The 23,799-nt window shown below is 44.2% G+C and overlaps 1 protein-coding gene across 1 annotated transcript in view; it reads left to right on the top strand.

The window, feature by feature from the left end:
• Nucleotides 1-23,799, top strand: part of LOC109920052 (nuclear receptor corepressor 2-like) — a 116,447-nt gene that overhangs the window by 5,030 nt on the left and 87,618 nt on the right. The window contains exons 3-4 of the mRNA XM_048611771.1: nucleotides 5,996-6,176; nucleotides 20,891-21,019. Coding sequence (XP_048467728.1) covers nucleotides 5,996-6,176; nucleotides 20,891-21,019 — 310 coding nt within the window. The remainder of the gene's footprint in view (nucleotides 1-5,995; nucleotides 6,177-20,890; nucleotides 21,020-23,799) is intronic.

Below are 23,799 nucleotides of genomic sequence, written 5' to 3'. Positions count from 1 at the left end.
CTGCCCTTGTCCTCCTTGATGAAAGGATCACTCTATAAGATTGCTGATCACTACTGTGGATCACTATGATTGCTATATAAGATTGCTGATCAAAATGAACCAAGATCACTGTACGATCACTGTGAAATCAATGAACACAATATACTGCAACTTCACTCTACAAGATCACTGATCGCTATATACTCAGTGATCACTATAGATGACCACTATATACTGTGTGATCACTGCAATATCATTGATCACTACACACTAAAGATTATTTTATGACTGATTACTATATACTGAAGGATCACAGTATAAGATCACTATAAAAGATCACTGATCACCATGCAGTCACTGATTTAAACTGTAAGATCAGTATCGACATTATGTTATTGATCACTATCGACATTATGTTACTGATCACTATCGACTGTTGATCATTGGTCAATTGCTGTGTAAGATCACTCTAGATTGCTGTGTATGATCACTGATCACTATGTGATAACTGCCTAAGATTGAACACCGTACAAGATTACTGATCACTATATACTATAGGATAAATATATGGTCCCTGTATAAAATCACTGGTCATGATCTACTGTAGATCACTGAACGGTCACTGTATAAGATCACTGATCAGTGTGAGATCACTGTGTGAATGTCCTAAGAGGAAACATGCATGAACATGACACAGTCAAATCAACAAATGTGGTGATTGATTTAAGGTGATAGTTCAGGGTAATCTGTTCTGAACTCAGTACTTGCCAGAGTTATCCTGAGCTACAAACCTGAACCTTTCAAACTGACGTTGGCTGCTTCAGCTTTTGACAGTAACCAGCACCTTGTTCACTTGTGTAGAGCTGGTAGCTATGGGGTTCTGCACTCCCTGACCTACAAGGTCTGCAATGCCACGGTAGTGCTGCCTGTCCTGTGATTAATCTAAAATGCAAAATATCCTGTATCACAGCGGAAACTTGTAATCGGCAAGATTCTGTGAGCTGCTCCATTTAATAGATATAATGGATTCCAAGTCAATTCACATCAAAATGTTTCATTATAACTCAAATAGATTTGGCAGTGGACAGTTTCTTCCTGTACTTTCAGATTCTTCAGATTAGTGAAGGTAAATTTTGATCTGAATTTAGAAAAAGTATTTTGCATGTCCACCTTCACTAATGATTTTTAAATCAGAGAAATGAAAACTGAGACAGCAGCACAGTTTTTAAAATGGGTCAAACTTTCTTCACATATGGAACAATGACTAGATAGAATATAAAGTTGTTACCAAGACTACTACTTATTACTGAGCAAATAGCCAAGAGTGGAAGAGAGTTACTGTTTTGGAATCTGTGGTTAAATTTTGTATTTTCTGAGACAGACCAAAACTGAAAAGGGAAAATTATGAAGAAAACTGATCTTAACACTTCTTAAAAAAAAAACTTGGATTGGAAACGCAAATTTTTTTTTTCTATAAGGAAACAACGGCACCAGATCTCAATGGGTGGCAGTGATGAGCCCAGTAGTGCAGTACAAGCAGGCTGCAGGAGAGGCTAGATCACCAGCTGAGATAAGCTAAGACATAGTTGCTGCAGCTGTTTCTGTTACATGAAGGTAACCCTGGAGATCATCCAGGCCAAGTTGACAAGCTTCTACAAACATGTCCCATTTGGTAAAAACTGTCTCTATGGATCTCGCATTGATTGTGTGCTGCCGTTGGTTAGGATTCAGGCAAAACTCTTGAAGAGGAGGAACAGCACTTGTCAGGAAGGCAAGGTTTTGAAGGATTTTTGAGTGGGCTGCGAATTCAGTTCATAAGATCTCACTCAGTTGTACTGCCATTTAATTAATGATTTATAATTGACCACAATTTGGCTGTAAATTTGCATTTAACTAAGATTGATTCTGACTGTTAGAGATTAAGAAATTATCTGAGGTAGTATGTTGTAGCTGCTTTTCTTGAATTTTGTTCAAATTGTGGAATCTCTCTGAGTTCATTCTTTCAGTACATGTTTTGGGATTTTAGCTTTCAACTTCTTTAAAAGCAGCACTGGTCTTAACTGAGGTCATAACAAAGACTGGGGCCTCACCCAGGACCATAACACCAGACCATGCACAGTGTAACTTAAATACAGTGTGGTACTCCATGCAGCATTCCTTCACTACTGACCATTTGACAGAGCGGTGCACACTCAGTATTGACTCTTCAACTGTACGGCACTTTATCAGAACTGACCCTCAGATATTGCCTGCTTCCTCAATACTGACCCTCTGACAGTGCGTTACTCGCTCGACGCTGACCCTCTGACAGTGTGTTACTAGCTCCCTCAGTACTAACGTGGACTTTGGTTGTACATAGCCGATGCTGAGTATTCTGTACTGGATAGGTACTAGGCTCCAGCCAGAACTAAAGCACAGGCAAATTCATTGTTTTCTGCAAACGACAAGGAGGCTTTATTCCAAAGCTGTGCTTTCTGTAAGAACCTGAAACTAGTCAGTACAAGCTCACCAGTGTCATGTGACTGACCTCTTACAGGAGGGCTGTCCCAACACATAATACATCACGAGCATTTTACAAGCAGTAGTCTGTGAATGTGAGAGTTGAATTGGTTTAGATTAACTCCATGAAGATATTGGACAGGCAACATAAGGAAGTTCCCCAATAATTGCCATAAAAAACATTCTGATCTACTGGAGGAATGCGAGCAATTTCATTTTCAGTTCTGAGAGTTCCAGTCATTAAAACGGATTGGCTCTTCTTCGTTCACAGTGCAAAGTAATTTTACCAGGAGCATTTATTTATTTGTAAACCCAAAGTAATTTGGATGAAGTAATTGAGGATTTCCAGCTGTATTCACACATTGAGAAAGGAATGTTGTCAATATCAGTGAAATGTGTGGAGTGTGGGGAAGACTGGCTTCTTGGTTTTGTTTTTCAATTGCAACTGTTGCTAAAAGTGATTCCTGTTTGAAAATGGTACAGCTACCTAACTTGATAAGATTTTAGAAAATAACAGCTTTGCCTTCTCAAGCTCACTCACAAGGTGGAGTTTTATTTCTGATGCCTTAGCAGACTGTAAGTTGCCTAATACCTGCTGTACCTGTGGCTCAGAAACTTGGTATATTTTGACAAATGCACCTTGACAAAGCCTCCAGTTTATGCTAATCATTCTACACAGACTGATCTAACAGGTTAATATGCCACCTGTTTGTGTTGGATTTTGCATATCCAGTAGCACAATGAAAAATCCCTTATGTGCAGGCGAGAAGTGCCTGATTGTTATCATAACGAGAGCAGTTTGTAAAATGCTTTCTTTCTATCCAGACTCCCGAAGAGAACACAGCCTCTGAGAAAGCCTTGAAGTGTCCAACTCCTCTCATTGAAACACTGCTGTCATGGGGATTGTCAGCAACATTTTTAAACTGCTTAAGATGATACAGTAACAGTTTCATAGAACCACACAGTACAGAACAAGCCCTACAATCCATCGAATTTACTGACCAAAATCCATACTTATCCCAGAACTAGCCTGCAGCCTGCAATGTTGTGACATTTTAGGATGTTTCATCCAGGTACTTTTTTAAAGTTTATGAGATTTTCTGTCTCAACTGCTCTCCCAAGCAGTGGATTCCAGATTCCCACCACCTTCTGGGTGAAAGCGCTTTTCCTCAAATCCGCTGTAAACCTCCTGCCTTCCACTTTAAAATTACGCCCTGTTGTTATTGACCCTTCGACTAAGAGGAACAGATGCTTTCTATCCACCCCACCCATGCCCCTCATAATCTTATACACCTCAATCAGATAAGTCTATTAGAGGCTTCTCTGCTCCAAAGAAAACACCCTGAGCATATCCAGCCCCTCTTCATCGCTACAATGCTGCATCCCAGGCAACGTCCTGGTGAATATTCTCCGCACCCACTCCAGTACAATCACATCCTTCTTATAGTGTGGTAACCAGAACTGCACACAGTACTCCACTTGTAGCCTAACCAACGTCCTGTACAGCATGGGCAGAAAAATGGCAGATGGAGTTTAATTCAGACAAATATGAGGTGATGCATTTCAGAAGGTCAAGTACAGGTGGAAATTATACTGTGAATGACAGAAACTTTAGGAGTATTGATGTGCAGAGGGATCTGGGTGTGCAGGTCCACATATCACTGAAAGCGGCAGTGCAGGTAGATAAGGCAGTAAAAATGGTTTATGGCATGCTTGCCTTCATTGGAAGGAGCATTGAATAAAAGGATAGGCAAGTTACGCTGCAGCTTTATAGAGCTTTAGTAGGCCACACTGAGAATATTGCATACAGTTCTGGTCACCACACTACCAGAAGGGTGTGGATTCTTTGGAGAGGGTGCAGAAAAGATTCACCAGGATGTTGCCTGGTATGGGGATTTTAGCTCCAAAGAAAAGTTGGATAGACTGGGTTTGGTTTTACTGAAATGCAGAAGGTTGAGGGGCGACCTGATAGAAGTTTATAAGATTGTGAATGGCACGGATAGAGTGGAAAGTATGAGGCTTTTTCACAGGGTGGAGGGGTTAATTACTAGGAACACATGTTCAAGGTGTGGGGGAGGGGGCGGGGAGGAGTTTAAAAGAGATGTGTAAGGCATGCTTTTCACACAAAAGGTGGTAAGTGCCTGGAACACGCTGCCAGAGGAGGTGGTGGAAGCAGACACTATAGCAGCATTCAAAAAGCACCTGGACAAATACATGAATAGGAAGGGAATAGGGGGATACGGATCCTGTAAGTGAAGACAGTTTTAGTATGGAAGGGCAGAATGTGTTGGCACAGGCTTGGAGGGCCGAAGGACCTGATCCTGTGCTGTATCGTTCTTTGTTCTTTGTTCTAACTCACCCGGACCTGGGAATTTACCCATTTTAAACCTGCCAAAACTTCCAGTACCTCCTCACTCCGTGTCAATTTGCTCAAGAACCTCTCAATCTCTCATCCCGAATTCTGTACCAAATTCCTCTTGCTCCAAGTGAAAACATTGCAAATGACTTTGTGTAAAAATGATTCAACGTCAGCAGTTGCAGAGAATCTGCTGGGATCAAAAGTGCTGCTAAATATCTTGTTTAAAGCAGAACGAAGAAAAACATAGTTAATCAAAAAATGCATTGATTGGATTTTCCAGCCCTATCTGAAAGGTGGGAGGCAATGTTCTTTGTAACTGACATGAGAAGGTTATTGGGAGGGGAGCCACCAGAAGCAGGTGTCTCAGTGCCATGCATACCTTCTGACCAGTGGTCAGTATCTAATTAAGGCATTAATTGGTCGCTTCGCTCCTCTGCTCCCACTTGGCGATAGTGAGACCTCACCAAAATGCAGGGAGAGCTCCTGGTAAACCTCCCCAATGGGTTCTGGGGGTGTCAGGCAGACCCTCGGTCACAGAGGGACCTTAAGCCACGATGACCATTCCTGTGGCTAATCCATTGCTGATGAATGTTTCCCCACACTCCAACCTCTCCATCACTGAGTCCCGCCTGGCCTGGCTTGGTCATCCTCCCCCATCTCAGTGAGTAACCATCATCGAGCCAGTGTCCACCCTCAACACTTGGACATAGCAAGAACTGCAGATGCTGGAGTCAGAGATAACACAGTGTGGAGCTGGATGAACACAGCAGGCCAGGCAGCATTACAGGAGCAGGAAGGCTGACGTTTCAGGTTTACACCTTCGTCAGGGCTGCCCAAACCTCCAGCCCCTGATTGGCCATTCTGAACATCTGGCACATGTCTTCAGTTGGACTGGAGTCGTCATGGTGACTCATGGAAACACTTGGCAGGGTCCCTGTGACCACTGGAGCTTGCTCTCAGGGATACTCTGACACAATCTGAACATAGCAGGGGTCAACATTCTGGTCTTTTCTGAAGCCCTCGTGTTGTTGCTATTCTGAGTATTGAATGTTCTATTTAATCTCGGGCAGGAGCTGCTTGCTGGGGTTTTGCTGATGTTTCTGTGTCAGTTTTCTGTACCCGATGTTATTGTCAGCTCTGATTTCCTTTGTCTTGTAGGAGCATTGAGCAGCGGCAGAGACATGAGCCCCACAGCTACCTGCTGGGTGCCAGGAGGCAGCGAGACGGAGCATCTGCAGATGGCAAGCGCCCGAGGCTGGATTTGCTGCAGGACCCATCACTGCGACCCTCATCCCTCTTACCCCAGGAACCCCTTACCACCGTTGGGGAGCTCCTGAAGGTCAGCTCTTGGTGTACAAGCTCCACCTTTGTCAGGGTCAGGACAGGTCAGGGTTGTTGGGGTCAGGGAGTCAGTGTCAGGCAGTCAGTGTCTTGTTGTCAGGGGGGTGTGCCGTGAGGTGGGTGTCATCATTGGGGTGGTCAGTGTTGGCTGGGATGGGGCCGGTGTCTAGGGGTTGGGAGGGTCGGTGTCAGTACCAACTAATATGGAAATGATCAATAGCAAGAGGCAGAAAACACTGGTGGGAGTATTTTATAGATCAGCAAACAGTAGTTGTACTGTTGGAGGTTCACTGGGATGATCCCTGGTATGGAGGGATTGTCCAATGAGGAAAGACTAAACAGGTTAAACAGACACTACTCACTGGAGTTTAGAAGAATGAGAGGTGATCTTATTGAGACACTTAGGATTCTTAAGGGGCTTGACAGGATCAATGCTGAGAGGATGTTTCCCCTCATGCAATGTTAGCATTCACTTCAGGAGGTTTAGATTACAGTAGCAGGGACATACTGTTGACGCTGTATAAGGCTGTGGTCAGACCCCATTTGGAACATTGTGAGCAATTTTGGGCTCCTTATCTAAAGAACGATGTGCAGGCCTGGAGAGGATCCAGGGGAGATTCACATGAATGACCCCAGGATGAAGGGTTTGTCACATTACGAGTGGATGAGGACTCTGGGCCTTTATTAGGACCCAGGGCACAGCCTCAGAGTGAAGGGATGACCCTTTAGAATTGAGATGAGGAGGAATCTTTTCAGCCAGAGGATGGGGAATCTTTGGAACTCATTGCTGCAGTTGTCTGTGGAGGCCAAGTCATTGAGATAGGTAGGTTCTTGATTGGTAAAGGGATCAAGGGTTATGGGGAGAAGGCAGGAGAATGGGTTGTGAAACATTTGAACCATGGTCGAATGGTGGAGCAGACTCAGTGGGCTGAATGGCCTAATTTTTTTTCTTTTATTCTTTATTCATTCACGGGATGAGGGTGTCACTAGTTAGGCCAGCGTTTATTGCCCATCCCTAATTGCCCAGAGGGCACTTATGGGTCAACTACATTGTTGCTCCAGTGTCTTCTGGGAGAGTCTAAGACCAGAGGGCATAGTCTCGAATAAAAGGGCACCAATTTAAGACTAAGGGGAGGAATGTCTTCTCTGAGTCTTTGAAACTCCTTGCCACAGAGAGCTGGCGGATCAGCAAGTTCCTGTTGAATAGCAGGGTAGGCTCGAAAGGCCAATTGGCCTATTTCTGTTCCTATTTTTTTATGGCCTTATGGGTAAAACATTGAACAAGAAACCATTGGAGTTGTAACACAAGCATTGCCATTATTGTGGGGCGTCTGTCTTCACATGGACTATTTTCATAAATATTGGTGTCATTAGAAGTGATGATGTGAAGGAAGTTAGAAGGATTGGGACAATTCTGGGTTGAAGAAACTTCTCGGAATTGAAATGACAAAAGTTAAAACATGTTATGGTGACCTATTGTTTGCAAAATGTCAACTGATGTTGTGGAAAGAATGCAAGACAAAGTTTTTAAACTGAGATAAGAGATGGCTTTAATGGCTTTATTTGCTTTACAAACTTGATTTGAAAGAGATGGACCTTGGACTAAAGGTTACCTAGCAACAGCCTCTGAACTAAAGTTGCTGTTCCAGTACATACCTGGATGTGTCAGTTGCAGGAATATACCTCTGCGATACTGGCATCAAAAACAAACTTGCTGTCCCTCCTGAAAATCTATATACTTCTCCATAAAAGATCTTCTAGAAACCTGAGGAAATTTCAGAAATCTGTTTTGCAACATCCATTTACATGCTGAAAGCTGAGTCGTTTTCATTTCCAATCAAAGACCTAAGTCTAACTGACTTTCCATCTGTACTGAAATCTGATTTGAAGCCATGATGTGGAGGTGCTGGTGTTGGACTGAGGTGGACAAGGTCAGAAATCACACAACATCAGGTTATGGTCCAACAGGTTTATTTGAAATCACAAGCTTTCGGAGCATTGGTCCTTCACCACCTGATCATCAATTGTTTTGGAGGTCATTGAAATCACCTGGCGAAAGTTTCTTCTGTTTTGGATAAGGCCACAAGAGCAGAGGTAAACCATTTGGCCCATTGAATCTGCTATGCCATTTCATGATAGTGGCGCAGTACATTAAGTAGTATTCAGGCTGAGCTGTCCACTCTAGGCCAGCTATTTTCTTTTCTTCTCTCTCCTTTCTGACCTTTTTTTTCCCTGTTACTTTTTCTTTTCTTCATCTTCCTGACATGGGGTGGGGTGGGGGAGGGGGTGCGGCCAGAGCAGTGTGTCAGTAGTGACTCCTGGCTCGTAGGCCTGATGAATGAACTTCTGGAATGGTGGAGCATCAGCTGCATTGATGGCGGGGTGGGGACACCTGCCTGCAGTAGGCCCAGAGCGGGGACCTTGCAGAAGTCATGGAGCCATGTTTGAGACCTTGGCTGATGAAGATGAACTCTATTTAAGTACCTTTTTTATTCTTTTGTACCTCAAAATGGCACTGATTTGTGGCGACAGAGCACATCTCACTGCACCTCCCCAGATATATGTGACAATAACTCATTCATTCCATTCAATGAGATCGTGGCTCATCTGATAATCATAGAATCCCTACAGTGTGGAAACAGGCCCTTTGGCCCAACAAGTCCACACCGACCCTCAGAGCATCCCACCTAGACCCATCCCCCTATAATCCACCCTAACCTAAACATCCCTGAACACTATGGGCAATTTAACATGGCCAATCCACCTAGCCTGCACATCTTTGGACTGTGGGAGGAAACCAGAGGAGCACCCAGAGGAAACCCACACAGACACGAGGAGAATGTGCAAACTCCACACAGCCAGTCGCCCGAGGATGGAATCGAACCCAGGTCCCTGGTGCTGCGAGGCAGCAGTGCTAACCACTGAGCCACTGTGCACTTTGCTGCCTTTTCCCCATAACCTTTGATTCCCTCACTGATTAAAAATCTGTCCCTCAGCCTTGAATATGTTTAACGATCCAGCTTTAACAGTCTTCTGTGGTAAAGATTTCCACAGATTGTCTACCCTCTGAGAGGAAAGAAAATACTGATCTTGTTACATATTAAATGGGGACCACTCACTCTGCAGTTACGTCCTGTGGGCCTGAGTTCTCCCACAAGGGAAATAACCCCTCTATATCTACCGTGTCAAGCCATGTAAGAATCTTGTATGTTTCATTAAAGTCTCCTCTCATTCCTGCAAAACTCAACGAGTTTTAAAAAAAAGGAATGCGGAAAATATGAGCATAAAAGAGCCAGACATTTAAACCTAAACCTAAAGAGCTTTTTTCTTAGAAATAAATGGAAATAAAGAGAGTAGCAAACATTAGTCCTTTAGAAGCAGAAACAGGCAAAATTATCCCAGGGAATGAGGAAATGGCAAAGACATGAACAGCTCAAGACACAAGTTACATTTCAGAAATAGATGGTAACCAAGGGGATAAAAGAATGAGAGAATTAAGATCATTAATATGTGCAGAGAGAATGTATTGTAGAAACTTAAGGAACTAGGATCTCACAGATCCATGGGACCTGGTGGCCTACAGGTTCTAAAGAGAGAGCTGCAGAGACAGTGGGTGCATTAGCTATGATTTCTCAAAATTCTTTGTATTCAGAAACACGTCAATCAGGTTGGAAGTTAGCAAATGTTTCACCACTTTTCAAGAAAGTAGGAAGAGAGAAAACAGAAATGTAGGCCAGTTAGCTTAACATGAGCTGTGGTAAAGTACTGGAATTAATATGAAGCACGTCTTGCCACATACTTTAAGTATAATATGAGTAGAACATGTCAACATTGCTTTATTAAAGGGAAATCCTGTTTGACAAATTGAAAAGTTTTTGAGGAGTTTTTTCAGGGTAGATAAAGGAGAGCTGGTAAAAGTAGACCTGGATTTCCAAAAGGTATTTGATATCATGCCACACGGAAGGTTTGTAGGGAAGATAAAAATCATGTGCTTGAGGTTAATATGTCAGCGTGGGTAGAGGATTGGTTAACAGGCAGGAAGCAGAGTACGGGTATAGATTTGAGCATTTTTCTGTTGGCCATCGTGGACAGCTACGGGAAGCATTGCTGGGACCTCGGCTATTTACAGTTGACATTAATAATTTGGAATCAGTTGGACCAGCAAATGGAAAATTGGCAGGGCTGGCAGCATCTGTGGACAGAAACCAGAGTTAACATTTCGGGCTAAGTGTTCCTTTCTCAGAACTTCAGTTAACTCTGATTTCTCTCCACAGCGGCTGCCAGACCTGTCGAGTTTTTCTAGCAATTTTTGTTTTTGTTTCTGATTTCCAGCATCTGCAATTCTTTTGATTTTATTTTAAAATGGAAAATTGGACTTATTGTCATGGTGGATTTGACGGGAGCTACTGATCTGTTCCTGGTCACAAGCCAAAGTGTCTGTTAACACTGACACTCTGCTGGTCCCTTCCCCTGTGTTTCAGAATGTTACTCATAATCTCTGACAGTCAACATTTAAGATTCATTTCCTGTTGGACGGTTGCCAGGAAATGATGCAGAAGGATTTCACAAGTTACAGTGTGTTCAATACAACATCCACAGATACTGAATTATTACAGTTCCGGCCTTTATGGTTCTTATACAGCAAAAGCCTGATAATATACTCAGTATTTTTTTTAATTCAAAGTCTGTGGTTTAGACAAAAGGATTTTATTTGGCACAGGAGGTGTAAAGACCAAAATAGTTTGGAGTGATGTAAATGAAAATAATATTTTGCTAAGTGTTAGCGAAATAAATCAGCAAAAAGCAGAAGTGTTTCTTGAAACTGAGTTCGAAAGCCTTGCCTGATGCAGCTGCCTTATTTAAATACGATTGTGATTATTCTCTACATCTTTTTTAGGAACAAAAATAATGATCAAAATACATGAGTCATTTCCAAACTTTCCCTTTAAAGATCTGAGAAAGAATGTAGTTTGTTAAATTTTTCGGTGTAAAATTCTGTAGAGCTGAGCCAGAATGCAGCAGCTGAATCTACCGATTTAAAAATTACCCACTTAATATTCATCGTGCTATTTTGAGAAATGCAGGAGCCCATGACAAAGTAAAATGTTGCATTCGGAAATGATGAGGTTTTTTGTATTGATTGGAGTGAGATAATCAGCACTCAGATTACAGAGAACCTAGTTGGTGTGTATCTTTTCAGATGCCCGCAGGCTTCTGCAGAAATATGTACAAACATGGAAATGATTCAAGCTGTTCCAAGCCTCTGTGCATACAATGATGTGCTCACCCATTGCTGTTTGAGGACATTAATCTTTTCACTAGGAGGGAAATTAGTTCTCTATATTTTTTGTCTCAGGGTTTTTTTAAAATTCTTTCATGGGATGAATATCACTGCCTGGGCCCAGCATTTACTGTCCCCGTCCCTAGCTGCCTCCTGGAGAAGGTGGGGGTAAGCTGCCTTCTTGAACTGCAGCAGCCCATCTGCTGCAGGTTGACACACAATGTCCTTAGGGAGGGAATTCCAGGATTTTGACCCAGCGACAGTGAAGGAACGAAAATATATTTCCAAGTCAGGATGGTGAATGGCTTGGATGGAAACTTGCAGGGGGTGATGTTCCCACGTATCTGCTACCCTTGTCCTTCTATATGGAAGTGGTCGTGGGTTTGGAAGGTACTGTCTGAGGATCTTTGGTGAGTTTCTGCAGTGCATCTTGTAGATAGAACACTCTGCAGCTACTGAGCATTGGTGGTGGAGGGAGTAGATGCATGTGGATGTAGTGCCAATCAAGAGGGCTGCTTTATCCTGGTTGGTGTCAAGCTTCTTGAGTGTTTTTGGAGCTGGACCCATCCAGGCGAGTGTATTCCATCAAACTCCTGACTTGTGCCTTGTAGATGGTGGACAGGCTTTGGGGAGTCAGGAGGTGAGTTACTTGTTGTGGTATTCATAGTCTCCAACCTGCTCTTGTAGCCACTGTGTTTATGTGACAAGTTCAGATGAGTTTCTGATCAGTGACAACCCCCAGGATTTGATACAGGCATATTCAGTGATGGTGACACAATTGAATGTTAAGGAGTAGTAGTTAGATTCTGTCTTGTTGGAGATGGTCATTGCCTGACATTAGTATGGTTAGAATGTTAGTTGCCTAAACCTGAAAACCAGGGCATTTAGAAAATTAAAATAGGATTCAACAAAGTCAACATAGAACTATGAAATAACATTTGGCAAATCTACATTTTTTTTTTGAGGATGTAACTGGTCTAACAGATAAGGGAGGACCAGTGGGTGGAATATATTTGGACTTTCAGAGAGGTTTGGTCAAGTCACACAAGAGATTAATGACAAAAATCAAAGTACATAGAATTGTGGGCAATGTACTGGCATGTGTTGAGAATTGGTCAGCTGACAGGAAACAGGAGGAATAAATGGGTCTTTTACAAAGTGGAAGTGGTGGCAAGTCGAGTACCACAGGGATCAGTGCGGTAATCAGTGAGGGAGTTGGGTGTAATATTTCCACGTTTGCTCATGACTCAAAACTAGGTGAGAGTGAGGGTGGTGAGGAGGACAAGGAGGCTTTGACCTGATTTATACGTATTGGAAGTGGGCAAGTACGTGACATATGCAGTATAACATGAATAAATGTGATAATGTCTATTTTAATTGGAAAAACAGAATCACTGAGTATTGTTGAAATGGTGACAGATTGGGAAAGGTCAAAAATCACACGACACCAGGTTATAGTCCAACAGGTTTTTGAAAATGCAAGCTTTCAGAGCTCAGCTCCTTCCTCTGGTGTAGTGTGAGAGAGAGAGAGTAAAAGACACAGAATTTATAAGCAGAAAGGTAACAACCCTAAAACTAGCTACCTCTTGTTGAATCTTTAATCAGTTAGGAAGGAAACTACTGATTAAAATGCAAAATCCAGACGCATTTTCAAGTAAACCTTTTGGACTATAACCTGGTGTCGTGTGATTTTTGACCTCGTCCACCCCAGTCCAACACCGGCACCTCCATATCATAGACTGGGAAAGATTGATGTACAAAGGAACCTGGGTGTCCTTATTCACCAGTCACTGATAGCAGGCAAACAGGTGCATCAAGCAGTTAGGAAGACAAATGGTATGTTGGCCTTCGCTGCAAAACTGGAGCAAAGAAGCAGCTGTTATCCAGGGCTTTGGTGAGACCACACCTGGAGTATTGTGTACAGCTCTGGTCTCCTTATCTGTTGAAGGATGTTCTGGCTGTGGAGGGAGTGCAATAACGATTGACCAGACTGACCCCTGGGATGACTGGGCTGTCTCATGAGGAGAGATTGGTGTTGACTGGGTCTGTATTCGCTGGGATTTAGAAGAATGAGAGGGGATCTCATAGAATTTTGTGCAGTTCAGACATGGCTGGTCAGAGAGGATGCAGGAATAACGTTTCCACTGGCCAGGAAAGTGGGGTAAGGGGAGAGGTGGGGGAGTTTCCAGAACAAGGGGACACATTCTCAGTATACAGGGTAGGCCATTTCACTGAGATGAGGAGGAATTTCTTCACAGAGATAGTGGTGAACCTGTGGAATTCTCTACCACAGAAGGTTGTGGAGGCCATGACACAATATATTCAAGGAGGAAACAGATTTCTAAAGACTAAAGGTGTCAAGGGCTATGGGGAGTCAACAGGTCTATGGCATCAGTCATGATTATATGAATGGCCTACACCTGCTCCTAGTTTCTATGTTTTCATGTTTATTGCCCAGGTCTTGTTGCATTTGAACACGGACTGCTTCAGTATCTGAGAAGTCACAAACGGTGCTGAACATTGTGCAATCATCGGTGAACATCCCCACTTATGACCTTATGTTAGAGGAAAGGTCATGGATGAAGCATCTGAAGATGATGGGCCTAGGACACTATCCTGAGAAACTCCTGCAGAGGTGGCCTGGAGCTGAGATGACTGACCTCCAACAGCCATGGCCATTTTCCTATGTGCCAGGTCTGACTCCAAACAGTGGAGAGTTTGCCCCCTGATACCCATTGATTCCAGTTTATGCTCGGGCTCCTGGATCTCACACTTGGTCAAATGCAGCCTTGGTGTCAAAGGCTGGCACTCTCGCCTCACCTGTGGAATTCAGTTCCTTTGCCCATGTTCGGACCAAGGCTGTACTGAGGTTTTGTTGTAATTTGTCTGGTTCTTTCTTAAAGATTTCACCTGACCTGTGTCATGCACCCTTTTCTATCTTTCTCGTTATCTAGAGAGTTCTGGTGTAGGTTTCCATATCTTTTGCCCTTATTCGAATGTACTCAGCTTTATTTGATGCATCTAATCGTTCCAGTACAGTTTTTCCTGTCAGTATTTGGGTTCCAGTTCGTTCTGGCTGGATCTCTTTCCATCCCATTGAAATTATCTAAAAGGTTTCTCTCTCTTGCACTCATCAGGGCAGTTTGTAAGAAATACTAACGTCTAGGGGAACAATATGTTTATACTCCCTCTGAGAAGAGCAGTTGATTAGTTGGAAAGTGGACTGTGGTAGAAGCAAGGCCATGGAGAATGTACATGTTAAATAATGACTGATAGATAACTGCCAAGCTTTGTTTAAACCCAACCGGCCTGTTCTTGCGTAGCTCTAAATATTGTGTGCAGTGATAGGTGTCATGCTGCAATTGGACAGCATTTGCAAAAGAATGCCGAGTGTATGAAGAATTACGTTGACCACCAGTTTCTGATTGCTCTCACAGTTTCACATAGAGGGAGCTACTCATATTAATATGCAGGACCCTGTGCTTTGCAATGTGCCTGTTCCAACTCAACAGAAATGGTGACAGCCACTTTCTGCTTCATTACTCATTGACATATTACAGTCAATTTACCTGGCTTCAATATAAATAAAGCTCAATAGCTTACTGTCAGTTATCATCGACCTCATGCACTCTCCATGCAATGTCTCGACCAGTCAGAGTCTATTTGACTGCCAGTCAGCAATTTCTTCTCACGCAGTATATAAGCTATCGTTCCCTTGTATTTTGGTATTCTTGTGAATTGTCCTGATGAGTGCAAGATAAAAATAATTTTAACAAAACATGTTTTTTATCAGAAAAACAAACTAATCTCAATCTTTTTTTCAGAACCAAAGAACAGAGGCAATGAAGTTTAATACCCAGCATTAAGTGATTCGTCAGTGTCCCTGTTCCGTGTGAACCTTGAGTTTTCAGGGTATCAGTCAGTATGTTGATAGGCAGTGGGTAAGGATTGAAACTTCAGGATTGCCTTCGTAACCTGATGTTGTCTCCACAGAATTGGAGAAGGTTCAAGGAGAGTGAGTCATGGACAGAGCCTGAGGCAGACACGTCAGGCAGTTAATGAGAACAGTCTGTGTGTTGTACCCATGGAACATCTTGCTGAATAACAGAATAATGAGTTGTCTGGATTGGTGTGAATGTGCTTATTGATTGCTCAACCCCAGGAGAGTTTGTTTTCAGTATGTAAGATCCCAATGACTGAAGACTTTAAGATATAGGACCTGAATAAGGCTGTTGGGCCTATTGAGTCTGCTCTGTCATTCAATCAAGTTTCTCAAGCCCATTTTCCTGCCTTCTCCCCATGATGATTGGTCCCTTTACTAATCATGATCCCATCCCAGGGTCTTGATGAATTTTGCCCGGGTTTGTCGCCTGGAAAAGAAACTCCAGTTTCACTTGACAGTGTAAACACAACCCAAGAGACAGGGGTTACAAATAATAGGTCCAGCTTGATACTTTTCCAGGGAGGGTGCTGTTTTCATTGGTGGGATAGCACATGGTGTTCTACTGGTAAGTCAGTACCCAGCTGAAGTTGGGCAGCTGGACTAGGTGGTGCAGTCTTGACCCACCACAGTCTGTCGGCTCCACATTGAACCTGGAGCTTAGAGTTACTGCTGAATAGCTGGGTGGAATCCATTGTATCAGCAAACCAACAAAACGCACAGCAAAGAACAGGATGAGAATGAGAGCTTCAGGAGCATATATGTGTTGTTGACTGATAACTGTCAGCTGGGCGATACCATGCACCAGAAAGCTGTGATCAAAATGAAACTTGAAGGCCTGAATGTTGACATAGCTACACTACAAGACTGCAGGCTTGCTGAGAGAGGATCACTGAAGGAACAACGTTGATAGTGTGGATGTTCAGAGGAAACCTATGAGCAAGGGTCTGATAGGTATGGTCAGCAATAACCGAGCAACACAGGAACCCTTTAATATCTGCAGTGGGGGCAAACACTGTTGTGTTCCAGCGCTGAAATAATGGCACATTTTTCTCTTTGCTGCTATCAAATACCATCAGGTCATCTACAGTCCAGAACAGACAGAAAGCTGTTCATTGATGCTCACCTGAGATCCCTGTTAAAGGTGCACCGAGCTCCCATCACAAAGTGGTTGTGCGCTGACAATGCCACACTGAGGAACAGCTGCAGCAGCAAATGGACAGACTCTCTCACACTGAGAAAGAGTTTGGTTTGACTGTCAGCTTCAGGAACACAAAGGTCATGCTCCAGGATGTTGCCATCGTGTCATCTCTCAGCATTGACAATGTGACCCTAGAGGGTGTTGCTAGCTTCACATAGCTCCACAATCACCAGTAATCTGTCACTCGAGCCTGAAATCTCTCTCCCGTCACAAACACTGCAGCTGCTGTGTCTGAGCAGAGAGAGAGAGAGAGAGAGAGTAACAACAACTACCCAACTGCAGAGAACACGACACAGTTTACCAAACCTGCTTCCTCAGTGCATTCCTGTACAGTGCTGAGACCAGGACAGGATTTGCTCGGCAGGACAAAAGGCTGAAGTGTTTCCATCTTCACTGTCTCAGATGTATCCTTGGCAGGACAAGGTCGCTAACTCACAGGATCCTGTATCGGGATAATTCCATCAGCGCACGCTCATTGCTAAACCAAAGATGTCTGTGCTGGCTCGGCCCTGTTCATCGGACAGATGGCAGACATTTACCCAAAGGCCTTCTGTATGGTGAACTGACCACAGGGTCACCACCTCCTTCACCCCCATGTCCCTACTACAGGGACACAGTAAGAGAGCTGTGAAGGTGGTGGGTCACTGAAAACAGGGAGACAGTTACTGACAGCTGTGACCTCTGAAAGCTGACTGTTTGGAAGTGGTTTGGAGGAGATGAGAAGTGGACAGCTCAGCTTGCCAAGACAAGGATCCAGAAATTAGTACAAATTCTGAGCCCATTTCTGCTGGGTTTCAGCCCTATACTTAAGCAGGTTCCTTTGAACATGCGCGCATGCACACACAGAGGCATAGACACACACACGCATATGTGTGTGTCTGTGTGTGTGCACCTTTGTATGTGTGTGTGTGTCTTTGTTGGAACACTGCTGCAGGTCCAGGTCAGAAATGTTAGCACGAGAGCGAGTGGGTTGATTGAAGTGACAAGCAACTGAGAGATCAGGGTCAATCTTATGGACAGAGCGGAGGTGTTCCACAATGCGGTCACCCCAGTCTGCGTATGGTCTTTCCGATAGAAAGGAGACTGCATTATGAGTCAATGAATTCAGTCGACAAGTTATTGTCTAACGAGACAGAGGTCAACCACTAAGTAAAGTTTACTTTCAGTATTTCAGCTCCTGCTTTCTGAATACAGACTACACTGAGAAACCATTGGGGGCGCAGCATTGAGGTGACCTAGTTTCAAAACCAAATGCAATTTGAGGATCTATTTGATTAAGGTCTTCATTCTCTCAGCTTCATACACAAATTACTACTGCCTAGAGAGGGATTGACTTAGTGGTGCGAAAGCACCTCAGGGTGCCTGCTTTATCTGTGATTCAGCAAAGCCACACCCACTTTTGACAGCTCAGTAATTTAAATAGAAATTTAAATTCTCCCCCATTCTCTAATAGAGTCAGTGGGAACCCATTGAGCGGAGGATTCTAGCTGTCAGTCCTTGAGTCAGCACTCTGACTGGAAACGCTATAGTTCGAGTACTTTAGATGGGTCAGTTTTTGCCCAATGTGTGCAGGAGGGTTTCCTGACACAGTATGTAGATAGGCCAACAAGAGGCGAGGCCACATTGGATTTGGTACTGGGTAATGAACCAGGCCAGGTGTTAGATTTGGAGGTAGGTGAGCACTTTGGTGATAGTGACCACAATTCGGTGACGTTTACTTTAGCGATGGAAAGGGATAGGTATGTACCGCAGGGCAAGAGTTATAGCTGGGGGAAAGGCAATTATGAGGCGATGAGGCAAGATTTAGGATGCATAGGATGGAGAAGGAAACTGCAGGGGCTGGGCACAGTTGAAATGTGGAGCTTGTTGAAGGAACAGCTACTGCGTGTCCTTGAGAAGTATGTACCCGTCAGGCAGGGAGGAAGTGGTCGAGCGAGGGAACCGTGGTTTACTAAAGAAGTTGAATCTCTTGTCAAGAAGAAGAAGGAGGCTTATGTAGAGATGAGGCATGAAGGCTCAGTTAGGGCGCTTGAGAGTTACAAGTTAGCCAGGAAGGACCTAAAGAGAGAGCTAAGAAGAGCCAGGAGGGGACATGAGAAGTCTTTAGCAGGTCGGACCAAGGAAAACCCTAAAGCTTTCTATCGGTATGTCAGGAATAAAAGAATGACTAGAGTAAGATTGGGGCCGGTCAAGGACAGTAGTGGGAAGTTGTACGTGGAGTCCGAAGAGATAGGAGAGGTGCTAAATGAATATTTTTTGTCAGTATTCACACAGGAAAAAGACAATGTTGTCGAGGAGAATACTGAGATACAGTCTATTAGACTAGACGGGATTGAGGTTCATAAGGAGGAGGTGTTAGCAATTCTGGAAGGTGTGAAAATAGATAAGTCCCCTGGGCCGGATGGGATTTATCCTAGGATTCTCTGGGAAGCTAGAGAGGAGATTGCAGAGCCTTTGGATTTGATCTTTATGTCGTCATTGTCTTCAGGAATAGTGCCAGAAGACTGGAGACGAGCAAATGTTGTCCCCTTGTTCAAGAAGGGGAGTAGAGACAACCCTGGTAATTATAGACCAGTGAGCCTTACTTCGGTTGTGGGTAAGTGTTGGAAAGGATTATAAGAGATAGGATTTATAATCATCTAGAAAGGAATAATTTGATTAGGGATAGTCAACACGGTTTTGTGAAGGGTAGGTCGTGCCTCACAAACCTTATTGAGTTCTTTGAGAAGGTGACCAAACAGGTGGATGAGGGTAAAACGGTTGATGTGGTGTATATGGATTTCAGTAAAGCGTTTGATAAGGTTCCCCATGGTAGGCTATTGCAGAAAATATGGAGGCATGGGATTGAGGGTGATTTAGCGGTTTGGATCAGAAATTGGCTAGCTGTAAGGAGACAGAGGGTGGTGGTTGATGGGAAATGTTCATCCTGGAGTTCAGTTACTAGTGGTGTACCGCAAAGATCTGTTTTGGGGCCACTGCTGTTTGTCATTTTTATAAATGACCTGGATGAGGGCGTAGAAGGATGGGTTAGTAAATTTGCGGATGACACCAAAGTTGGTGGAGTTGTGGATAGTGCAGAAGGATGTTGCAGGTTACAGAGGGACATAGATAAGCTGCAGAGCTGGGCTGAGAGGTGGCAAATGGAGTTTAATGCGGAAAAGTGTGAGGTGATTCACTTTGGAAGGAGTAACAGGAATACAGAGTACTGGGCTTACGGTAAGATTGTTGGTAGTGTAGATGAGCAGAGAGATCTCGGTGTCCATGTGCATAGATCACTGAAAGTTGCCACCCAGGTTGATAGCGTTGTTAAGAAGGCGTACGGTATGTTAGGTTTTATTGGTAGAGGGATTGAGTTTTGAAGCCATGAGGTCATGTTGCAGCTGTACAAAACTCTGGTGCGGCCGCACTTGGAGTATTGCGTACAGTTCTCGTCACCGCATTATAGGAAGGATGTGGAAGCATTGGAAAGGGTGCAGAGGAAATTTACCAGGATGTTGCCTGGTATGGAGGGAAGGTCTTATGAGGAAAGGCTGAGGGTCTTGAGGCTGTTTTCGTTAGAGAGAAGAAGGTTAAGAGGTGACTTAATAGAGACATACAAGATGATCAGAGGATTAGATAGGGTGGACAGTGGGAGCCTTTTTCCTCGGATGGTGATGGCTAGCACGAGGGGACATAGCTTTAAATTGAGGGGTGATAGATATAGGACAGATGTCAGAGGTAGGTTCTTTACTCAGGGAGTAGTAAGGATGTGGAATGCCCTGCCTTCAAAAGTAGTGGACTCGCCAACTTTAAGGGCATTTAAATGGTCATTGGATAAACATATGGATGATAATGCAATAGTTTAGGTTAGATGGGCTTCAGATTGGTTTCACAGGTCGGCGCAACATCGAGGGCCGAAGGGCCTGTACTGCGCTGTAACGTTCTATGTTCTATGTTCTATGTTCTGAGTGCAAGGTTTGGGGTAATTACAGAGTTGGGGGCTGTTACAAGGTGAAGGGTAATTAGGGTGGGGTTTGTCGGGTGAAGGGTAATTAGGGTGGGGTTTGTTGCAGTGTGGGGGGTAATTAGGGTGGGGTTTGTTGCAGTGTGGGGTGTATTTCGGGTGGGGGTTATTGATTTATCATCAAAACCAGTGCCTTGTCGTGGTTATGGGCAAAAGTTCTGGAAAAATGTTGAAAATGTTTTAATCTTTTGCTGTTTTGGTAATGCCTGAGTTTAATTTCACTGCGCTTTTGGTAGCATGGTGTGCCCAGCAGTATTGAAACTCATTCTGTTGTTGGTTTGTCACAGCAACATGATCTGGAGGTGGACAGTGTGCCCTCTGGGCTATCAAAGGAGGAGCTGATTCAGAACATGGACCGTGTAGACAGGGAGATTACCATGGTTGAACAGCAGATCACCAAACTGAAGAAGAAGCAGGTATGACGTGGGACAGAACCAAGGGAGGGTAAAGGCCCTGTATAAATCAGGAGATGGACTTGTGCAACCTGGTTCACTTCAATGCACCATCTCATTTTCCTACAGCCTCTGGGACTCGGCATTGAGTTCAATAACGTTACATCCTGATCCCATCCTTCCTGGTTTTTTTAGCCACTCCCCCACATGGTCCTGTCAGGACATGGGTTGCTTTTAGCACAGATTACCCATTCTCTCATTCTCTCCATTCTCATCATCACTTTTTCAACTTCTCTCCTGCGCTGGCCTGCTAGCGACAACACCCTAATCTGTCTATTGCTTTTATCATCTCTCTCTCTCTCTCTCTCTCTCTCTCTCTCTATCTCCCCCCCCCCCCTCCCCGTCCCTCTCCCTCCCTCTCTCTCCTTGTCTCTCTCCTTCTCTCTCTCCCTCTCTCTCCCTCAATCTCCCTCACTCTCTCTCTCCCTCACTCTCTGTCCCCCCAACTCTCTGTACCCCACCCCTCTGCCCCCCGTCCCCTCATCTCTGCCCCCCGTCCCCTCATCTCTGCCCCCCGTCCCCCTCTCTCTCTCCCTCTTCCCCCCTTTCTCCACCTCTCTCTGCCCCCCTCAATCTTCCCCCTTCCCTCTTGCCCCCCTTCCCCCCCTCCCTCTTCCCCCTCTCCCTCTTCCCGCTCACACTCTCTCTGTCTACCACCTCACACTCACTCTCTCTCCCCCCCTTCTCCCTCTCCCACTCCCTCATTCTCTCTCCCTCCCTGGACTTTATCTCCACTTGTGCGCCCACTTCACCCCCAACTCTGGTCTTCAGCATAAATACCACCTTCCCCAAGCTGCTATCAATTCTGATGAAGAGTCACTTGACTCAAAATGTTAACTTTGCTTCCCACAGATGCTGTCAGACCTGCTGAGTTTCACCAATAATTTGTTTTTGTTTTCTTTCTGGTGTTTGGCAAATTTTGTTCGGGTCTGATTTAAGGCCTGATAAGACAGGGTGATTGGAAATGCAGTTTTATTTGTGCAATGTTTGTGTCATCGGCTCTGTTCTGGTGTGGTGACGAAATTTGATCTCAGCCCTGCCTTTCAAATTAATTCTCAGTGTGGGTGCTTTTTTGAAGCTGCAATTATTCTCCATCCTTGGCTGCTCTGCGTTGGAATCTCGCAGGTCATTTGCAGCCAGGCAGATTAGAGGCTTCTATCACATTGAGGGATTGATAAAACCCATCAGTGTCACTGAGTAAGACAGATGTGTGGGAGTTGTTCATTCAACCTGCTACGGATCTCACTGGTTTGATGTGTTGCTTGAGGCCGACTGTGCTGCAGCACCCAGCCGTTAGTAATCTCACAGTGTTTCTGCAAGATTGGTTATTGGAGAAATCTTCACCGCAGCTCCTGTCAGCGTTCGATCCATCTGGGAGATGGGCTGCTATCCTCCTCTTTTCCATGTTGGGATCTCCACGGACTGCTGTCTTGTCTTGAACAAGAGGCTGCTTGTTCCATGATGACAGTTAGGCCCAAGTTACATTGTTATAGAGGGATGTTGCTACAAAGGGAAGTTGTCAGCGATACTATGAATGAGAGCTCAAGGTTTGACTCCTTCGAGATCCAAAGCTGTTTCCTCTTCCTTGGTCCATACAACAACATAATTTTCTGTAGTGCTCTCCCTCAGCATTCCTCAGTATTAACCCTTTCAGATATATAAATATCCTTATATAACATTTACACAAAGCTCTTTTCACATTATTATTATTATACATTTTATGTACAGATTCCAAACTATTGTACCTTCAAGTTGATGGTCCAGAATTGGTTTTGACTCTACCTTGGGAAGAGTCTTCCTTTTTTGTTCTCTATCGTTAACTTGTTGAACTTTTTCCTTGTTGCATGATTTCCATTTCTCTGGAAATGTTCTTTTTGCAGAACCCTTTGTTTGTTTTTGTGGTGGTGAAGGTGTTGACTAGCAGTATTTTCTAAAAGTGTCCCAACTAGCCATACTTGCAGCACTCAGCTTTGTTTTTGGAAGGTGCTGTCAATGGATCTGTGAATTTCTGCAGTACATCTTGTAGATAGTACACACTGCTGCTACTGAGCGTCAGTGGTGGAGGGAGTGAATGCTTGTGGCTGTGGTGCAATCAAGCGGGCTGCTTTGTCCTGGATGGTGTCGAGCTTCTTGTGTTGTCAGAGCTGTACCCATCCAGGCAAGTGGGGAATATTCCATCACACTCTCGACCTGTGCCTTATAGATGCTGGATAGGCTTTGGGGAGTCAGGAAGTGAGTTACTTGCTGCAGTATTCCAAGACTCCAACTACTCATAGCCACTCTATTTATATGGCGAGTCTAGTTGAGCTTCAAGTCCACAGTGACCCCAAGGATGTTGATAATAGGGGATTCAGTGATGGTAACACCATTGAATGTCAAGGGATTGTTGGTTACATTCTGTCTTATTAGAGATGGTCATTGACTGGCATTTGTGTGGCACAAATGGTATTTGTCACTTGTCAGCCCAAGCCTGGATATTGACCAGGTTTTGATGCATTTGGTCCATCTGAAGAGATATGAATGAACATTGTGCATTCAACTGCGAATGTCCCACCTTTGACCTTACGATGGAGGGAAGGTCATTGATGAAGCAGCTGAAGATGGTTGGGCCTAGGACACTACCCTGAGGAACTCCTGCAGAGATGTCCTGGAGCTGGGATGACTGACCTCCAACAACCACGACCATCTTCCTATGGGTCAGGTATGACTCCAACCACTGGAGCATTTGTCCCGATACCCATTGA

This window comes from Rhincodon typus, chromosome 24, assembly GCF_021869965.1.
Source record: "Rhincodon typus isolate 14 chromosome 24, sRhiTyp1.1, whole genome shotgun sequence".
NCBI lineage: Eukaryota > Metazoa > Chordata > Chondrichthyes > Orectolobiformes > Rhincodontidae > Rhincodon > Rhincodon typus.
The sequence above is the reverse complement of the archived record's forward strand: the minus strand, read 5'-3'. Positions and strand labels throughout refer to the sequence as shown.